The sequence below is a fragment of the Diadema setosum genome, chromosome 7 (genome assembly GCF_964275005.1).
Source record: "Diadema setosum chromosome 7, eeDiaSeto1, whole genome shotgun sequence".
Taxonomy (NCBI): domain Eukaryota; kingdom Metazoa; phylum Echinodermata; class Echinoidea; order Diadematoida; family Diadematidae; genus Diadema; species Diadema setosum.
The window spans coordinates 5479091-5501255 of NC_092691.1; the positions used below are offsets into that span (position 1 = coordinate 5479091).

The 22165-nt window shown below is 38.4% G+C and overlaps 1 protein-coding gene across 1 annotated transcript in view; it reads left to right on the forward strand.

Moving 5' to 3' along the window:
* The first annotated feature begins 1141 nt into the window (after window positions 1-1141).
* LOC140230616 (nucleolar protein 6-like) overlaps window positions 1142-22165 on the forward strand; it is a 28725-nt gene continuing 7701 nt past the window's right edge. The window contains exons 1-15 of the mRNA XM_072310757.1: window positions 1142-1345; window positions 2451-2567; window positions 3535-3717; window positions 5759-5927; window positions 7179-7298; window positions 7905-8065; window positions 9090-9210; window positions 10143-10306; window positions 11262-11377; window positions 11965-12142; window positions 12888-13010; window positions 13755-13903; window positions 14546-14798; window positions 15491-15611; window positions 16642-16796. Of these exons, the coding sequence (XP_072166858.1) occupies window positions 1142-1345; window positions 2451-2567; window positions 3535-3717; window positions 5759-5927; window positions 7179-7298; window positions 7905-8065; window positions 9090-9210; window positions 10143-10306; window positions 11262-11377; window positions 11965-12142; window positions 12888-13010; window positions 13755-13903; window positions 14546-14798; window positions 15491-15611; window positions 16642-16796 (2334 nt within the window). The remainder of the gene's footprint in view (window positions 1346-2450; window positions 2568-3534; window positions 3718-5758; window positions 5928-7178; window positions 7299-7904; window positions 8066-9089; window positions 9211-10142; window positions 10307-11261; window positions 11378-11964; window positions 12143-12887; window positions 13011-13754; window positions 13904-14545; window positions 14799-15490; window positions 15612-16641; window positions 16797-22165) is intronic.

Consider the following 22165-nt stretch of genomic DNA (forward strand, 5'->3'; position numbering starts at 1 on the left):
ATAAACAAAGCTGCTCAGTGGCAAAGTCACAGACTGAATAGAGCAATTAAATCTTTTATATACTGAAGTAGTAGTACATGGCAGAATGAAACGCAAAGTATAGGCCTACTGAGTTTAGATTTTATGATCGCATTAGATTTTTTCCAACCTCTTGAAACAGTTCGTTGGATGAAACTTAGGAGGTTATAGACAATGAAATTAGAAAAAAAAAAAACAGGAGAAAAACTCTTTTTTCAGTCTTAGGTCTGTAAGTGGAGATGAAAGATGGGCAAGATTTATGAAAGGCATGTTTCACTATGTGTGACTGAGACTGGTGCGCTGGTACAAATCGCGTTTGTATATGGTATGCGTACACACCTCACTCCGTGCCCTTTCGAAGCACGTGTTCAGGCCAGCCCTTCTCACGCGGCCGGCCGCCAGCGGCAGCCACAGCGCTCAAATCCATCCGCCGGCGCCGGCGGCGTCGCTCCACTCGCGCCGCCCACAGCTGGCATTACCGCAGCAGTCCACTGAAGAGAGACAAGCGAAGCGTGCGAATTGAGTGAAGTCGGGGTAAGAATCTCTTTGATTTAACTAGACTAGATGTGGGTTCTATTGTGTATCATAAAGAACACATCAATATTGTAATTATCGGCAATCGAATTTGTACTGATTAATATTAAAACGTGGACCTGTGCTCTGTGATCTACCACAGGCTACAGCACACATGCACGCCAGATATTCATTTTCCCAGTCCCACATGTGAAATAATTTGTTGGGCAAAGTGTCACTATATGCTGGGAACATATTTCTGAAACAAAGAGTCTTTAGTCATCATATGGTACGTTCCTTAAAGATTCACGGGTACGATATTCTCACATATAGTTCCTCTTTCTTTTGAAAAGCTGTAGGCAGTCTATGTGGACATAGCCTAGAGCCTAGCTAGGTTATCACATCTTGTAAATGATGATATTTGTGTTGAGTTTATGTCGTACGACGTACATGTTTATAATGGGCCATGGATCACTGCGTAAATAAAAGGAAAGCACACGTCACATGTCATAACCAATGTCATGAACTTCTCCATTACGGATTGCAAACTGTAGAATGTAAGTGTGCTTTATTCTATACACAGAAATCTAGCCACGGTTATTCAGTAGTAATGAAAGGAGAAGAGAAAGAGATGATGGGAGACGTTTCTCCAGCAACGATGATGGGCAACAAGCGACGAGCCCACCAGGATCAATCGCTTACCAAGAGGGCAAGACTGACCAAGAAGGATCTCTACAAGCCCCCTACCATTGAGGAGCTTGCTACCCTCAAGGAAGCAGACACACTCTACCAGTCTAGCTTGTTGAGACTACAGGTCAGTGAAATCAGTGCACGTACAGTTTCAAAAAAGCATCCTTCTCAATTTGATCCTGTTTAGCATAAAAACTTATGCCATATCTGTGTTTCTTTGAAGTGGAAACAATAGAGAGGCAGCATGTACAAGTACAATAAATGTACATTGTAGTTGTACCTTGTCTAAGCTATTCCCTCTATGTTTATTTGCAGTATCAGGTACTGATATATTTGAAAATGGCTGTATCTTCTTGATTGATTGCTGGTACACTACAAGTTCCACAGCATATATGGTCGGCAACACACTGACAGCTAATATTTCTTGATAATTATCAAATGATTAGATATTTGCATTTTTAGATACTGTGGATGGTGTAGTATCTTGGTTGATAGGTCAGATAGATGGCATTCATTTGAAGTTGTTCATTTCACACTAGTTAGTATTTGTATTTTTTATGAACTTCTGTTTGTGAAAATCCAATATCCATTCACATCCTTAAAACAAATTATCAATAACTTTATCCACAAGCTTCCAAACTGGGAAAAGCAGCAGAAAAGCATACAGTGTTCAGAAGCTAGTATATCTTGAGCTAATCAATGTTCTGGAAGTTTAAAAACCTACTGTAGAAATAAATGCATAGTATGCTTGCATAAAATACACCCTTTGCGTACATTGAAAAGGATACAAGCTTTATGCAAGCACTCATGCATGTGCATACACATTGTGTACATGGATACATACCAGAGTATTATTATATTATGCATACATATATGTCAATACTTCATATTTTTTACATGTATGTTTACAAACATGCTAATACTGTAAAAGTGGAAATTTTCGCGGTGTTGAAATTTTCGCGCAATCAGAAACTAGCGCGAAAATAAAAGCACGCGAACATTTCTGCTTGCCATATGTTCCTGTAGTTGATGTCTTGATACCGCGGAATTAAAAACACGCGAAACTCTTCTTATCCGGTCGAGCGCGAAAAATTAGTGGCGCGAAAATATCCACTTTTACAGTAACCCATTTACAATTTGAAGCCCACAATGACAATTTTGTGAATTTACCCATGTTCTGTTTTTATTTTTGTTTGTTGTTCTTTGTGCATATGTGTCACATGTAATAGGTGGAAGAGCTGTGCTCAGAAGTAGGAGTGAAGAGCAAAAAGAAGAAAGCCTTGTTACCCATCCTTTGTTCCCTGGAGCAGGCCCTCAAGCAGTGTCCCCCACTCACCATTAAGGAGGTACTTGTCCTGGGATGTCTCTTTTTTCTTTCTTTCTTTCTTTCTTTCTTTCTTTCTTTCCTCCTTTCTTTCACTCTTTCTTATTTCTTTTATTTTTTCTTAAAAAAAAACAGACTGAAATATGAAAGTTTGAACACTGCTATGACAGAAGGCTGAAATATCTTAAATGAATCAAACCATTTACTAAAGTTATCACACTGTTATAGGCATGTATTTTTTTTAACTGTCTCTTGAATATTATTGACCTTTGGAAAAGTGTTTACTCTTTTAACACATCTTTGTGGAAGGATAAAGTACCAGTAAAAGTTGTCCTGTGAGAGGTTTCTTTGTGTCTCAATGTGCATATAGTGAAGTTTTCATGTGATATCAAATGAAATGTTGGTCATCCTATGCATCGTGCCAATATTTATGATTGCTTTTTTTTTATTGTTTTCTTTTCGTAATGATGTGTGTATACATGTGCCTTGATTGTGCTTTTGCTTTAAGAACGTCTACTTTCCACTTCAGGACTTCTGTCCCAAGAGATTGCACAGCTCACACACACTAGAAAGGCCATATTTCATGTGGCGTGTTTAAGATCTAGTCGCGAACTAAATTGACTTCCAGCATTACACTGTACCAACCTTACATTTCTTTCAAATTCTTTACCTGCAGTATTATTTGAACATTGTTTGCTGTTACTTTTAATTTGGTTATAAATTGCGAGCATGACTTGTACCCCTTTCATACTGGACAAGATGACTACTCTGTTACTGTAAAAGTGGAAATTTTCACTCAAGTATTCTGCGAGTGTGTGTGTGTGTGCTTGGGCTGGTTAGATGAACTTATTGTGTATAAACTGGTATAAATGTAACAAGCAAAAAAAAAAAAAAATAATCTTGTGGGTTTATTTTTGTGTGAATAATATTTCCATGCCACAGAAATGTCCACTTTTAAGTACTTTGAACTTCTACTTTGTGTGATATAGTCTTCAAATCCAGGTGCTTCATTACCTCGTGACATCTGTGTGCCCCTGAAGTGGAGCAAGACCCAGGTCAAAGGTGAACTCAAGCTGGTCAGACCAGCAGGGGTCAAAGTAGTCGGGAGCTACTTACTTGGGACTTGTATCAACACGGATCTAACCATTGACATGGCTGTGCAGATACCCACAGTATGTACATTAGTCTGTCTGAAAATGACTGTGTTTCATCATAAACAAAGACATTTCTCTTAATCCACAAGAAAAGGTTGTGGTTCTCTTTGTTTTAACCCATTGAGGATGGACTGATTTTGCTACAACAGTCATTTCCCATAGACCCTGCTCGAGTATACTTGGGACTCGTCCTCAGTGGGTTAAGTGCAATTCTGTTTTAATCATCATTGGTTACATATGTTTCAATTTTAGTGTAGCTTTTAACAGCTTTTGTAGAGATAGAACAACAAGAATGAATATGGTATGTGTGTGTTGTGTGTTTTTATGCCTCCGCCACGAAGTGGTGCCGGAGGCATTATGTTTTCGGGTTGTCCGTCCGTCCGTCCTTCCGTCCGTCCGTCCGTCCGTCCGTCCGTCCGTCCTTCCGTCCGTCCGTCCGTCCTTCCGTCCGTCCGTAATGAATTTTGTGGACAAGGTAACTATCAAAAGCTGTTGAGGTATCCTAATGAAACTTGGCATGTATGTGTATTAGGGGGTGAAGTTGTGCCTATCAACTTTTGGGTGCACATGCTCAAGGTCAAAGGTCAAAAGGTCAAGGTCAAATACATAAAATTTCACTATTTCCACCATATCTATGCAATGCCTGAAGATATTTTCTTGAAACTTAGTGTATACATGTATTACCCAATTTAGATTCTCTGGTGAAAGTTTGGGTCATGAGGTCAAAGGTCAAAGGTCAAAAGGTCGAGTAAAAGTATTAAAACTTCTTTTTTTTTCTCTGTAAATTGGAAAATTGTTCAAGGTATCTTCATGGAACATAGTATATACATGTACTGACTGGCAGTGATTATCTAGAGAATGTAGGGTTCATGGGGTCAAAAGTCAGGGGTCAAAGGTCAAGTGCAACACTTCAAAATTTTACTATTTCCCTCATGTTCATGCAATGCCAGCAGGATCATTTTTTTTTTCACTTGGTGTATGCATGTGTAACCTAATAGAAATTCTCTGGAGATTTTTTTTTTTTTTTTTTTTTTGCCTCAAAGGTCAAAGATCAAGTGAAAGTGCTGAACTAACTTTTTGCTTCATATTTCGGAAGTGGCTCAATTTATTGTGAAACTTACTGCATATTTATGCATGTTCTACCTGAAAGTGATTATCTTATGAATTTTAGGGTCAAAGGCCAGATGAACATGGTAACAATTTACTATTCAGTACAGAAGTTGCACTTTTTCTCTATACCAGTACCATGAAAATTACTCAATGCATAAATGTATGAATGGTTCAAAGTCAAGTTAAAGTCCTTAAATCCCTAGATACATGCTCTCCTATTCATCCAATTAAACCTACGTCAAGGAAGGTGAACATTCAACACATTTGTGACAAACTTGTCATTCCAATATTTTGCCAATTTTGTGAAAATGTAATCACACAGTGTCCACATGTACTATCTAGACCTATTGGGAAAGTCATGCATTATGGCGGAGGCATACCAGTCGCCAAAGCGACATTTCTAGTTTTTTTTTGAAGTTGTACATCTTTCTTATTTTTTTGTGCAGTCTGCATGGTCATGACATACAAATCAAACAGATGCCAGAATATAAAATAGCTGCCTTTTCAAAAATTATATTAACTCAGTCTGTCATGCTCACACTGTGTAGTTAATTCCTGTCTCACATGACCTGTGACAGAATCATGAATGGAATTCACTCACCATGAACTTTGATAATTACATTTGTTGAATCCCCACTACATTTTTAAGTGTTGAAAATCTTCTTAACAAAACAAAACTATCAAAACATTTATTATGATTACCCCTGCTGGATTATGAAGTGCAAGATAACCTTAAAGAGATGAAATAGTTGTATATGTGAGCATTTTTATCTGTGAGTGCAGTTTTAAAGACACATTACAAGAATAACAAGAAAGTGTTGCATAATAGCATGTATTTTAAATGAGACGTTATCTGTATTACAAGCCAATTAATTATTGATTTCATGCATCAACTTTATTCTACTTTTTTTTTTTTTTTTTTTTTGGTTGTTGTTCCTTTACATCACAGGAATGTTTGCAACCCAAGGACTACCTGAATTTCAAATATCACCACAAGAGAGCCCTCTATTGTGCCCATCTTGCCAGGCATCTCAGGAAGGAAGAGTCAGTCAAAACTGTTTCTTATGGAATGATGCACGGAAATCAACTGATGCCGGTGGTCCTGATCAAGTTGGCTGGTATACAAATTGATAATTTTTGTTGAAGTGCTCAGTGATTGGCTTCGCTGAAGCAGTGGAATTGTGTCCTTTGTGCGCTCAAAGTCTATCTAGACCCCACATATTTTTTTTTTCTATATTTTTTGTTTTGTTTTGTTTTGGTTTGGGAACCTCTTCTCACTGGTAGAGGGGTTAGATTTTGTGGGGATCAAGCTCACATCTGCAAGATTTTGAAGCTACCATGTCAGGTTGACTCAAAAGTTTGTTTAGAGAAATACATATTTGTAAAGCATTGGAATGCTTTATTGAAAGGCAGTGCGTTAGCATTGAATATGTAAACTCTGTTATATTTTACATAATGTATGTACTGATACAATGTATTATATTATTGCAAAATATATTTTCAGAATTGTCTGTGTTCGTAAGCAACTAGTGGTATGCAGATGGGTAGACACTTTTTGTGGAATCTGATAAGATGACTAGAGCATCACCAGAAATGTTATGTGAAATAAGAGGACATCATGTTGTAAACATGCAAGACAAGGTATTATATGAGATGAAATTTGGGACAAGCACATAAAATTGAGATATGGAAAAAAAGAATCAAAACACTTCAAGTTCTGCATACAGACATCCATGTATGAAATTTGTTATTTTACTTGCAGGTTTTGTCTTTGATATATATACACGTGTGTATATATATATACTCCTAGATGGGTCATTTGGGAGACATTTCCATTTGTTTTATATGCAAATTTTAAAATACATGTTCAATGGCAATTTACGCAATGGAGACACGAAAATTGTCTCCTTAATGACCAGTTGTCTCCCTAATGAAGACACTTCCCCCCAATATGTCTCCCTAAGGTGCCAACTAGGGATATATATATATATATATATATATATATATATATATATATCAAATTTGGCTGTCTACAAAAGCAAGAATAGAATTGATATTTGTCCCGTCATTAGTACTGACTTAAAATTTATCTAATCCACTTCCACTTTTGAAACTTGGAGTTACACTCTGCCATCCCTACATAACACGTCTGGAGGTAAGTATTGTAATGTCCCATCACAATGAGAATGATGAAATGCTACTACCAGGAAGGTACAAATGTACCTTTAAAATAGCATGAGTCCACAATAAATTAAAAGTTGAAACCTTCAAGCAACACAAAAGTTTGAGAGTTTTATCAAACTGTAGAGCAATGTCTTGATTTTAAAATTGATTTTGATGTATGATGATACCCACTGTCATTTTCTCAGCCAAGAATGCAACAGTGAGGCTGATTCCCTGCCTACCAAAGGATAACTTCAAGGAGACAAGGTTTGCGCCATCCAAGAACAACGTCCGCCGCCAGTGGTATAGAAAGGCCTGTCAGGAGGGTGAGGGAATATAAATGTACTGCAAGATCTTCATTATAGTGTGTGAACTCCTCACTGTAATAATTATTTTTACATTGATCTGTCACATCTAAGTTTTGATGCTTTTAAACTTTCTTGAACCTTTCACTAGCATAATACAAGTTTAAATTAATGTGTTCTATAACTCTTGAAATTTTGTTGCCATATGTGTCCTTGGTATATTTCATCACATCTCAGATACATGAAAAAACCTATAGAGATGGAGTCTTGTAATATTCACTGGCACACTTGGGATTGATGAAATTAACATCTTTGCAAAAATCTGAGTTCCCATTTTTCAAGTACATCATATGTCATTCCTTTACAGGTGGAAAATTGTATTAAAAAAAAAAAATTAATTAACTTTTCTTCTTACACCAATATGGTTCTTAATCTCCAATGCAGCCACTCACAAAAGTGTCAAAAGTCCCAATTATGCGACAGTACAGCCTGTATATGGTTTACACACCATGTACATTTGTACCTGTACATTCTCAGTTTGTTTGTAGCATGCATAATGACAGGAGAGCAAAGAATATCGGTGTGCTCATGCCTCTTTTTCCACCCCACCCCTCTTTTCTTGTATAGAGACATTTCCCCCTACCCCGAGGTACAACTCCACCATACTCCAAGACATGTCGTATGAGAGCCATCTCCACTACCTCTTCAATGCATCACATGACTTCCCAGCATTCTCGGAGGCTGTTCTCCTCCTGAAGGTGTGGCTGCATCAGAGGGAGTTGGATCAGGTAAGAGGAAGTGTAAATTAATTCTGTCTTCTGTCTTTAATTTAAATAAGAGCAGATGATAAAATACTGTGCGATCCCCCTCCCTCCCCCCCCCCCCCCAAAAAAAAGAGAAAAAAATGCAATGCTATCAGTTTATATGTTCCCTCACAGTTCTGGTACCTGATTACAGTGCATCGTATAATCTTAATAGCCTCTCCACATGTTGAAAGGCATCAAGGTATATTATGTAGGTCAGTCAAATACCAGATGGTGATTGGATTAAAAAAATCACACGATAGTGGATGATTTGTGATGTTCTCCAGTGGCACAACAAATGTTCTTTCTTTAATAGGTGAGCATACATGTAATTGAGTACACAGAAAGCAAATGATACCAATTAGACAAGAATGATGATGTACTGTGCAAAAATAATAAAATACCATAACCCAAGCTGTTACAGGTAATCGCTTTAGTCCTCTGTGTCCTTTGAATGCCAATTGGCAAAAAAAAAAAACCCTCCAAAGGGTTGTACACACTGTTTTAAATTCTGTGGCACAGAAATGTAAACCCCATTTGGAGGGACTGTTCTCTATTTCACCTCATTCAATCATTCCTTCAATCATTCCTTCATGCAATTATTCATTCATTCGAGACATCCATTCGTTCATTCATTTTCACTCGCTTCAGACAGGCATACATCGTACATATGGATAAAAAATGTGACAATAGTATGAACAAACATGACTTGACAAGGTGACAGATAAAACAAAGTTATCAGTTGAGGAGGTTAGTTGAGGTTGAGGAGGTTAGTGAGAAGGCAATATAGTCTTGTTTTAAAACTATCCACGGACTATTACAATGTACTTAATGCACAAACTTGCCAGCTGTCATAACTTCAATATCCGATGGTAGACATCATCTTTATGGTAAGACCATACAGAATGAAGACCAGGGATTTGCTTCCTTCCAGGAGGGTGCATTCCTGTGTAATTTCCGTATGTCAACACTGTTGCATTCTTCTTCCCATGCTATCCACCACTGCCAGGGTGGAGACGGTTTCCATGGTTTCCTGGCCTCCATGCTGGTGGCTCACCTCTTGGATGTGGGTAAAATCAACAGGATGATGAGTGCATACCAAGTGTTCAGGAATACCATGCACTTCATTGGTGAGTAGACATCAGTTGCGACATCGGCACGTGTGAGACCCCTCATTGTGACACCTTGGTGAAGTTGCAGACATTTAAACTGAGAAATCTTCCAAGAAAGATGATTTGCTGAAATGTTAGGAATTTGATATCTTTTCATAAAGATATCAAAACTTTGATTTCTTTACTGCTTACTGAACAAAGCTTAGGATTCTTCTGAAATTGGAACTTTTCAGTGTTTATGAAGCCTACTACTTTGGCATTTTTAATCAATTCATTGTGTTTTTAAACATCTAGTCACTCGCGTGCTTCACTGCAATTTGAACTTCAAAGCTGACTTTCTCAAGACTGTATGAACAAATGTGTATGAAAATGATAATAAAGAAAGTATGCTTGAATGGTGAGCAGAAAGCCGAGAAAATCAAGATTTCTCAAATTTGAAGAGGATATGTACAACTCTACAGCTCTATCAGACTTTCATCATAGTGGTGGTTTAAGCCTTGTTTCATTTTAAAGCTTGCCGTAGAAGAATCACCATTGTATTAAACAACTGTTTGACTTTGTTTTGCTATTGTTGCATTTAAAAAAAAAAAAAATACATGTCATTTTCAGACCCAAACTGCAGATACCTTGTTAATAGAGTAAGAACTGTGAATATTCAGTCAGAAATCTATTTTCTGATGTTACATTTGCTATATTGAGTCTTTAGTTTATTATGTATTAATTTACTAATGTGTTTTTGGTTTATTCGTGTATGTTATTTCAATTCAGTATCTTTGGCGATGATCCTATCTTTTCCAACATGCCTCTTGGGTTTTATATCCTGTTAGTACAATCTGATTGTATACCAGTCCTACTGACAGAGTTATATGAATTTGGATATAGATTCAATTGAATGAATTGAAATCGGTAGAAAAGATGAATTTTTGTTTTCTTTTCCGCTGTCAACACAGCTTCATCAGACTGGACATCACATGGCTTGGACTTGAGTAGAGGATCACCTTCCCATGATGCTCCACCTCTCCTAGAGTTCCACCGGCACTTTCCTGTCGTCTTCCTGGATCCATCTGGATGTCTCAACCTGTGTTCAGAGATGACTGTCTCTTCCTACGAGCATGTAACTTCATTTTTCCTGAACTTCTGAACTTTATAACCCTAAAACTAAATACAAAATAAGATTATAGGGACATTTTGGGGACAATGTCAAATCGTAAAAAGGAATGAAGTCATTTGACTAAATGCAAAAGCCACTCACCTAAGGAGTGTGCACTTATATAGTGTCTAAACTTTCCAAAGCATATGCTGGATGAAATATAGGCTGCGTTTATCAACTCACTCTTTGCGCAGAATTAAGGTTTCCAAACAACTTTCAGGGAGTTTTGGGCAGTTGATAAATGCATAGCTGATTTGATTTGGGTTAGAAACAGGTTTCTGAAACAATGAAAAAAAAAATTCAATTGCAAACATGTTTGAACCGGAAATGTGTTTCTGTGGAGTTGATATACACAAAGTTGTTTTAAAACATGTTTGTAACTTGAAGCTGCCAACAACACATCTCCACTCCTTGGGGAAAACTGTGCGATGGAGCTGTGCACTGACAAGCCTTCCCAATCAACTCATGACAGAGTTGATAAACGCGACAACTGGAAAAATGCGATCCCAAAGGCATTTGCAAAATAATGTGTCTTGATAGTAGGTGTTGAAATGCATTTCAAACATGGGAAAGTTGACAAACACAGCTAAAGGGTTTCGGCAAAAAAGAAAAATGAATCTATTACAATTGTATTTGCAGTTGTTGCTTTTTTTCTACATCGTGTACCTTGTAGCATTTCTTTATGATTGGTAGACATACATGTATGGTGATTTCACTTTTTTGTTTCTATTTAACCCTTTAAAGACGACATGACTTGTGATGTAATTTGTTCTACCGGTAATTTACATTCTCCAAGAACCTCAGTCTGAGTGCACTCAGGGCCAACTGTAAAGGGGTTAGGTAAGATTTCACATTGCTGCATACTCTGTAGTTGGAGTTACCTGTGACTGAGATCAATTTCCTATTTGTTTTCTGGCAGTTGAAGCATGAAGCCTCTCAGAGTCTTGGTATCTTGGAGGACCGGCGAATCGACGCCTTCCAGTGTCTCTTCATGACCCCTGTTCCTTTCTCGAGGAAGTTTGATCATTTCATCAGGTAATATTAACCTGTCCCATACTAAATTCTGAAATCCCCACAGACTTAATACACAGGCCACCAGGTTCCCATATGGAAGGGGTTAAAGAGTAATTCCACATGCCGTGCTCCATTTGTCTTTGGTAAATAGAGATAGAATAAAGTTCATAATGAGTGTAGGGAATATGGTTATCTAGCTTTTTTCCCTTCTCCATTATTTGAGCACATTTCAGTGATGCCATAGCTTTATTGCATTTCCTTATTAGATCATTGGAGATGTGCCTTGCTGATTTAAAGAACTTTTGAAGAGTTTGTATTCTTATGTCTGTCACTTTCCTTTTTTTTTTTTTTTTTTGGTGGGAAGGGGGGGGGGGTGGGAAGTTTGACAATGGCTTTGTGTAACCACACAAAATTGGTTTCAGTTTATTGATAATTTGCTCAAAGTTAATGCTAATTTAGTGAAACAAATGTTGTGATGACAGAATTAATCCAGTGTCATGTCAGTAGTATCAAAAAAGGCAACAAATTAAAAGAATAGTGAATGAAATAAAGGAAATTCATTTTTATTGATTTACACATCTTTATCTACTTTATCTCTTTCCCTCCAGAATTGACAATCTCAGTGAGATGAGACCAGGTATCAAGAAGTTCTGTCTACAGGATGAAGTGATGGATGTAGCAGGTGATTTTACTCTGGTGGTCAGACAGAGATTGCTGGAGCTCTTGAAGCGAGCTCTCGGTGAGAGGGTGCAGCTGATCAGCTCTCAACTCCACCATACCTCACAGGTACGTCGTATGCTTTAGTTTCATATATGTTGGTCAAGTCTTTCCCTCATATCCCGTTGAGGATGAGTCCCGAGTATACTCGGACAGGTGTCTATGGGAAATGCGTGTTGTAGCAAAATCAAACCGTCTTCAACTTTGCTGCAGGTAATTGCCTGTTCCAATAGGTGTTGCCATGTTATTCCATGTTAAAGCTATTATACAATACAATATAATACAAATTACTGCACAAGTGAGAGTGTGTTTATGCAGCACGCTAGAGGGTATTTACCATGGTGCATGTTGCATGACATTTTGGATGCCAGAGAGTGTGAAGCATCTCCACTAGCATCACAAATTAAAACCTGTGCATTATTTGTTTTATAAAAATGGGTCAATTAATTATGATTGTAGCTAGTAAAACTTTATATTACAATACAATTGGGTTGGTCTCTGACTAGCTTTGCAGATGACTGTAAATCAAAGCGATTGTTTGGGCTCATGCTGTGCTAGTATGTTTTTTGTTTTGTTTTGTTTTGTTTTTTTGCTGCTGTACTCTTTTAATGCCCTTTCATTTTTGTAAGTAAATTAAGAGGAGACACTTGACTCATTTAAGTGCTTCTGATTGACTACATTCTACAACCCATTTATACGATAGTTTGTGCCAGAGTCATCTAATGGATGAACGTACAAAGTTTGTGCAGATTGCCTATTTTTCTTCTCCTCCTGTCAGTAACAGTGTAACTATTTTTATTCCTACCCATCACAGTGGCCACTCAATGCTGCCCCACCCAAAAGTGTGGACCAGGGACCCCTGAGCATTGGGTTATTGCTAAACCCCAGTCTTGCATCAAGCATATTGGACAAGGGACCAACAGCTAACACTCCAGAGGTAAGCGAGTACACCCCAAGTATTGCTTCGTTTAGCCACTCTTTGCATAACATTTTGGATAAAATTATCTTATGGAAAGATTACTTGTTGAATAAATGTGCAAAGTTATACCCTCAGAGATAGAGGAAAATAAGTGATGGGTGTTGTAGTGTTATGATGCACATAATAAAGTATTCAGAATAGTCCATGGGGGTCTTAAAAATGTATTTGATATAGAAAGAAAATGACTCAAATGTAAATGTAAATGTAAATGTAAATGACTCAAATGTCTCCTCAAGCGTTACTAAAATCTGGTTTGAAAATCTCCATCTTTGATTACAGCTCATTAACTTTGACTCAACAGTAAGACTTTAATTGCACCAGAGAACATGTAGAACCCTTTAGGGTGCTTCCAGGGCCTGGACCTTGGGCCAGAGGCACAAACGACTTTGCCCACGTAGCTTCATGCACAATATTTTTAGATTTTTTTCCCAAGCAGCATGCTCAACTTTCAAGTTATGAATAACTTGGTACCTGCACATACACGTACACATCTTCTTTTGTGTCTTAATAAAAGGTAACCGCACTTTCCTGCCATTTCAGTATTTTTTTTTTAAATTTATTTATTTATTTTTTTGATGGTCTATGGCTTTCAAGTGTGGCCATTGAGTACAGCCAGTACCGACAAAGTCTTTTGAAAATCTTGTAATCCTGAGTTGAGGTGTTACTGCTCACCCTAAAGTCATCAGTGTCTTTATTCTTCAGGCTGCCGAGTTCAGCGAGTTTTGGGGGAAGAAGTGTGAGCTGCGGCGTTTCCAGGATGGCTCCATCTGTGAAGCTGTGGTGTGGCCAGGCTCCTCGGTGTCTGAAAAGAGACTAGTCTGTTGTCACATCGTCAAGCATGTCTTTGAATTGTGAGTTGCCTAAGTGAATACTTACCAGGAAAATCACCTCATGATACAATCTGACTTGAAAACCTGTATGTGATATGACAAGAAAGTGTGAGGAAACATCAAAAAGAGGAATAATGAAATAATGGTCACCTGACTAAAGTGTTAGATGACCTAACATAGCATACATGTAGTACCTGATCAGATCACAGTCAAATAAATGGTCATACTCTTTGATAGATGTCTGATATTAATCAAGTTTTACTGTTCCAAGAGTGTCAATTTTTTTGTCATTTATACAAATATTATTTCCTTGGCATACTCATTCCTCAATGTTGTTGTTTGGCCTAGAACTTGATGACTCTGTTTCAACATCGGACACAAGCCCCAACTGTAAAGACATTTGACTATGCAAGAATGATAATACTTCGTCAGTGAGGTTTGATGTGTACAAATAGACAAGGTTGTGTCATTAATGGCAGATATTTTGTAGTTAACCCATTGAGAATGGACTGATTCTGCTACCACACGCACTTGCCATAGACACTTGCCCGAGTATACTCGGGACTCGTCTTTAACGGCTTAAAAAGGAATTTTATTATATTGATGCTTTGATATTGATCCTCTCATAGAACAGCTTCTCAACTATTTTTTCTGTTGCTGTAGACATGCTGGTATTTCACCGGACTCTGTCTGCTACATCGGCGACCAGCTGGACCCCATCTTGCACCAACCCATCCCCGACCCCTCTTCTGGGACGGATGGACCGGACAAACCCGTCATGGGAACGGGGGAAGAAGAGCATGCCCTCATCAGTGCGGCCTACACCAAGCTCAGTCAGCATCTGAGAGGACTGAAGGATCTTCCTCTCAGTATCGGATCGGTGCAGGGAACGTCACAAGCATTCCGCCACACAGAGGTACACTCGGTGCCCACCCGATGATTGCAAATCATTTTTTAGGGAACCCTAATTAAGTGCAACAAAATTCTGTGCAGCAAATCTTCCTTAGTGTATTTTTACTCCCTGATTTGTTCTGGTTTAAATTCTACTACTGTCCCTCATGAATAGCTCTAAATGATGACTAAAATTCAGACAAGGACTCACAGAGATATGATTTTATTTACTCACTGGCTAATTCCTAACATATGCGATATGAGAGAAAACTTTCAACTGCTCAGTCTTTGGATTTGCTGGTTGCAAAGGATTATCTTGCAAAAGGAAAAGTACAGTTTGCCACATTATTATTGTCAGTTTGTCTGTGAGTCTGTGTAGTCTTTGTCTGTGCAGCAAGTATCTGCCTTATGCAGATGTCTAATGTTGCCATGGACTTTCATCATTCACTGTCCCACATATGGAATTTGAGTTTGAGAAAATACAAGGAAAGGTCAAAGCACTTCTCTGGTACAAAAATTGAAGCAGGCCACACCTTTGCTCAATTCATCAATGCATCATGGAATGTTGTCCTTGTTGCTTAACCCGTCGAGGACGAGTCCCGAGTATAGTCGAGCATGTGATGGGAAATGCTTGTTGTATCAAAATCAGTTCGTCCTCAATGGGTTAAAGCCCAGCCATTCAAAGTTCAATGTATCAATGCACCAATCCTTTAACAGGTTCATCCTCCCGCTCCTGGTTTTCCAGCTGCTATCAAGCTCAAGCAGACCCAAAAGATTAATCCTGTTAGGACACCCTCACCTGACAAGCAGAGTCCAGCCTGGGTGCCATCTCTCAAAGGTGTGTGTGTACAAATTTTTCACCTCCATTTGAATTCCAAAAAGATGTTGCTTCCAGTGAACCGATGGTTTGTGTTTTGTGTTTATTTTTTGCTTGGCCATTTCCTAGAATATTTTTATATCTTTTTTCGTGTGTTGCATTTTACTAGGTTTCCATGATACTGGGTAACAATGCAGAACTCCCTACTTGTATGTTTGTATATCATTTAATTCTTTTTCTTCAGCAGAATATGATTTTGTTATGAAAAATATGTTTCTGCTGAAATTTCGTTCAGCATGCTCAGTATATGCTATTTTTCAAACTTTTAACCAAATTATTATTTTTTGGCTCAGAAGTATGTTTTGTTTCAGTATTATTTTAATTGTCCATTATGTATGTCATTAATTTTACAGATGTTGCCACACTCTTCCAGCTCTTACACTATCTTTAAGTGATCTACCATAATTGATAATTCCAGAGATGTTAAAGTGAACTTTAATTTTATTTCGTTTGTTTGTGTCCACCATGTATGACCTTCTTATCAGGTCTACCTTTGCAAAAATGATAGCAACCAATCATTCCAAAGTTGAACATTTTTGGACTTGTGCACAGAACTTCCCCCCCCCCCCACCATCTCCCCATTATCCTTTTCCTTACAAGTTTCTCAATTGTATTTTGACTCTGTGTGGGATTAACAAAGTTTCCATTGGCAACAGGTCAAGTACTCCACCAGTTTTAACTTGCTTATATTATTATTATTATTATTATTATTAACGAACTATTATTATTATTATTATTATTATTATTATTATTATTATTATTATTATTATTATTATCATTATTGTTATTGTTATTATTATTATTTTTATTATTATTGTTATTATTATTATTGTTATTATTATTATCATCATCATCATTATTTATTTAGCCAAATGAAAAGGACAATATGGTCATTAATTATCAGGACTGCTGTCACTTGCTGAGGTAATATTTTTGTCAGTGGTTCCAGGGTATGCTTACCTGCTGCTTTTGAATATTACCCACATGTCAGTGATGTGTCACCTGGAAAGCAGCGGGAAGTGGCCCGATGATCTTGAAGCCATTCATCACATCAAGGCCGCCTTTCACCTCAAGATGGCGGAGCTGCTGAGGAAGCAGTGTAAGCTTGTCACTGTGGCGACAGCAAAGCAAGTCTTCGTCATGCTTGTGAGTTGATGGCATTTCAGTTTGATCAGTAAAGGCCACCTTACCTCCATATAGTATGAGAATGCACTGTAATGATTATACCAGGTTTAGTTGATTGATACAGGCTGTATATCTATCCTGCTAGTTTATTCTCAATTTCTTTGTGATTATTAGTACCAATTTCACAAAAATCGTAGGGAGTAATTATTGTCCCCGCGTTCGAGTTCGAGCAGGGGACTATGAAACGGGCTCCGTACGTGTGTGTGTCCATGCGTCCGTGCGTCCGTCCGTCCGTCTGTGTGTGCATCCGTGTGTGATCAAAATGTTCAATTTGCTACTTCTCTGTCATTTATGAGCCAATTTTGATTCTGTTTGCTTTATATGATAGCACTACATGGGAGCTTTGAAACTTCTAACACAGAATTTCAGTTGTGACCTTTGACCTTGACCTTTGACCTATATTGTACATTTTGCTACAAAATGCTACTCCTTCGCCATTTCTAACCCGATTTCGATTCCGTTTGCTTTATGTGATGGCACTAGGTGAGGGCATCAAAACTTCTACACAGAATTTTGACCTTTGACTTCTTTGACCTTTGACCTTGATTTTTGACGTATATTGTACATTTTGCTACAAAATGCTACTCCTTCACCATTTCTAACCCGATTTTGATTCCGTTTGCTTTATGTGATGGCACTAGGTGAGGGCTTCCAATCTTCTACACAGAACTTTGACCTTTGACTTCTTTGACCTTTGACCTTGATTTTTGACGTATATTGTACATTTTGCTACAAAATGCTACTCCTTCGCCATTTCTAACCCGATTTTGATTCCGTTTGCTTTATGTGATGGCACTAGGTGAGGGCTTCCAATCTTCTTCACAGAATTTTGACCTTTGACTTCTTTGACCTTTGACCTTGATTTTTGACCTATATTGTACATTTTGCTACAAAATGCTACCCCTTCGCCATTTCTAACCCAATTTTGATTGTGTTTGCTTTATGTGATGGCACTAGGTGAGGGCTTCCAAACTTCTTCACAGAATTTTGACCTTTGACTTCTTTGACCTTTGACCTTGATTTTTGACCTATATTGTACATTTTGCTACAAAATGCTACCCCTTCGCCATTTCTAACCCGATTTTGATTCCGTTTGCTTTATGTGATGGCACTAGGTGAGGGCTTCAAAACTTCTACACAGAATTTTGACCTTTGACTTCTTTGACCTTTGACCTTGATTTTTGACCTATATTGTACATTTTGCTACAAAATGCTACTCCTTCGCCATTTCTAACCCGATTTCGATTCAATTTGCTTTATGTGATGGCACTAGGTGAGGGCTTCCAAACTTTTACACAGAATTTTGACCTTTGACTTCTTTGACCTTTGACCTTGATTTTTGACCTATATTGTACATTTTGCTACAAAATGCTACTCCTTCGCCATTTCTAACCCGATTTCAATTCCGTTTGCTTTATGTGATGGCACTAGGTGAGGGCTTCCAAACTTCTACACAGAATTTTGACCTTTGACTTCTTTGACCTTTGACCTTGATTTTTGACCTATATTGTACATTTTGCTACCTACCCCTTCGCCATTTCTAACCCGATTTCGATTCCGTTTGCTTTAAGTGATGGCACTAGGTGAGGGCTTCAAAACTTCTACACAGAATTTTGACCTTTGACTTCTTTGACCTTTGACCTTGATTTTTGACCTATATTGTACATTTTGCTACAAAATGCCACACCTTCGCCATTTCCAACCCGATTTCGATTCCGTTTGCTTTATGTGATGGCACTAGGTGAGGGCTTCCAAACTTCTTCACAGAGCTATGTTAGATCATGTAAGCAATCATCTGCCCCTCGTGTGTTTGTTCATGATGGTACTACTCTCAATAATCCTGACAGTATATCGCAAGCTTTTAATGATTACTTTAGTTCTGTGTTCAACCCTGCACAACTTATCCCAGATGAACCTCTAGACAGCTCATGCCTAGTCCCTGAACTGAGTCAGTTGTCCGTTTCTGTAGGTGAGATTATTCCAATGTTGCTCTCTCTTCCAGCAAATAAACCCCCAGGGCCAGATGGAATTCACCCTAAAATCATCAAGGAAACTGCTTATGAGATTGTGTATCCCTTGTGTGCCCTATTCAATTCATCTCTTCATACAGGGGTTGTACCAAACATGTGGAAAAAGGCAAACATTACTCCCATATACAAACAGGGTGACAGAGAGTTGCTCACTAACTACAGACCCGTTGCACTAACTTCTGTGCTCTGCAAAACCCTTGAACGAATAGTAACATCAGCTATTCAATCACACATGGATTCATATGGCATGTGGAATTGTCACCAACATGGCTTCATGAGAGGGAGAAGTTGCGTTACCCAACTAACCAATGTCCTTCATGATTGGTCTTGTACCCTAGACAGACCTAAAGCTCCCCGGATCGATGCTGTGTTCTGTGACATGTCAAAAGCATTTGACAAAATGTCACATTCTGCGTTGCTCGATACAGTTGCCAAGGATTACAGCATTCGCGGAATGGTTTGGAAATGGCTCAAATCCTTCCTTGTTCTGCGAGACCAACGTGTGATGTACCAGGGCGCATTCTCCTCTTGGACTAGAGCCTCTTCGGGGGTACCGCAAGGAAGCGTGATCGGACCCTGTCTCTTTAACTTGTTTGTCAATAATGTGGCTCACTCCATAAAGTCCACCACAGTTCTTTTTGCTGATGACATCCTCGTCTACAGAATGATACGATCCTTACATGACCAAGCAGTGTTACAATCAGACCTTGACAAAATTCACGAATGGTGCACGTCAAAGCAAATGTCACTTAACACCGCGAAAACCAAGGTGATGCACATCACCCGGAAGCGGATACCGGATCAATACCCAGTCTACACCCTTAACAATGACCCGCTAGCCCATGTACCATCCTACAAGTACCTTGGAGTGATCATATCGTCCGATCTCCGTTGGAACTTGCATGTGGACGCTGTTGTAGCTCGTGCCAATCGGCTACTGGGTTTTATTCGCTGCATCGCACGTGGGGCCTCCACGCAGGCGATATTTTGTCTCTACCGGTCCCTGGTACTCCCAATTCTGGAATATGGCATACCAGCATGGCACCCCAACACTGCAGCCCAGGAGCATAAACTAGAGCAAGTTCAACGGACAGCGACCAGAGCCGCACTCCATCAAAGGAGGTGTGAGATGTCCTACGATGAGCGCCTCCGCTTGCTCCATTGGTCATCGTTACAGTCCAGAAGGGATTATGCTCTATGCGCGTTCACCATAAAATGCCTTTCAGGGGTTATTAAATGTGAAGCTATATCCAACACTGTTCAGATAAATACCCGGCACCCATACCTTCTTACATTCACTCACCACCCGTCTAGAACCCAAGTACTCTTCCTGTCCCCCACCCGTAGGTTTCCCAGACTCTGGAACAAATTACCTGACTCAGTAAGGGACTCGGCAGTCATTGATTCTCTCTCATCTTTCCTTCAACAACTGAAAAGTTCATTTTAATGTAGTGTATTGATAACCACAGGCATGATAAACATACAATGTACATGTGTATGAAAGTCTCTGTACTTTGACTTTGTTTGAAATACACAAATTTGTTAAGTTAAACTGTATGAGTGTGTTATCTCAGGTCGGGTGCCCTGGTGCCCTGATTTCTGCTCTCATTTGGAGAGGATTTTACCGACTTTTTTCAGGTTTCTGTATCATCAGTATATTGTAACTCAGCTAATTTCAATCCCTGGACGATGCAGGACATGTCTAAAGGAGGATTATGATTGATTTTACCTGATAATTGTGATTTCTTTTTTTGCTGTTTTTCTTACCATGATTGCTCTTGGTTGCCATAAAACACAGAATAATGATTGATATTCAGTTTTGTTTGCGACCCAGTTATATTTTTGTCTGTGGGTTTCAGTTTTTTGTGTAAGACATATACAACATGAACTGATTAGTAATTTTATAGTTTTTTTCTGGGGGATGTTTATGCCTTAATTCATGCTTTGTATTATTTGATATTACTGTATTTATGACTTTTGGCGTCTGATATATAATGTATATTGCACAGTGGTGTATGTAATACCACACAAGGGAATTTTAAAGAAAGTGCTGGGTTATGTAGTCTCAGGATAATGATGAAGTTAAAGTTTTGAAATTATTTTTATATTTACTGTGTATTGAAGATTTGGGGGATGTTTGGGGGATGTTGATGTTTGAAGTTTGAAATACCTGCTGGCTTCATACACTGCAGTGCAGTTAGAGGGGATATTTGTTGTTGAGATGTACTCTGATAACATTTTTTTTTTTTTTGTATACTGGATTTTTTTTTTCTTTTCTTTTTACGGGGGGTGGAAGGAATACCCATTTGCCACAATGATATTTTTTGCTTGTATAAAGAAAAAATCCCTTGGTGTACACGCTTAATTCAAAATTGTATTATTTCTTTTCTTTTATGTTCAACAATTTCCTGATGTGCTTCCTTAAGTTGGTTGGAGAGGCCCAAGGGTCATAGTGATTTTGATTGCTTTTTTCCAACCCGGCTCCTTCGGGAAGCTCAACAGGGAAAGCCTGACACTTCGTTTTCTTGTGTTTTGTTTGTTTACTCTGTTTCTCTGTTATCACTTTTATTGTTTTGCAAATGCCGAATAAATAATAATAATAATAATAATAATTTTGACCTTTGACTTCTTTGACCTTTGACCTTGATTTTTGACCTATACATTTTGCTACAAAATGCTGCTCCTTCGCCATTTCTAACCCAATTTCGATTCCGTTTGCTTTATGTGATGGCACTAGGTGAGGGCTTCCAAACTTCTACACAGAATTTTGACCTTTGACTTCTTTGACCTTTTACCTTGATTTTTGACCTATATTGTACATTTTGCTACAAAATGCTACTCCTTCACCATTTCTAACCCGATTTTGATTCCGTTTGCTTTATGTGATGGCACTAGGTGAGGGCTTCCAAACTTCTACACAGAATTTTGACCTTTGACTTCTTTGGCCTTTGACCTTGATTTTTGACGTATATTGTACATTGGCTACAAAATGCTACTCCTTCGCCATTTCTACCCCGATTTCGATTCGGTTTACTTTATGTGATGGCTCTAGGTGAGGGCTTCAAAACTTCTACACAGAATTTTGACCTTTGACTTCTTTGACCTTTGACCTTGATTTTTGACCTATATTGTACATTTTGCTACAAAATGCTACCCCTTCGCCATTTCTAACCCAATTTTGATTGTGTTTGCTTTATGTGATGGCACTAGGTGAGGGCTTCCAAACTTCTTCACAGAATTTTGACCTTTGACTTCTTTGACCTTTGACCTTGATTTTTGACCTATATTGTACATTTTGCT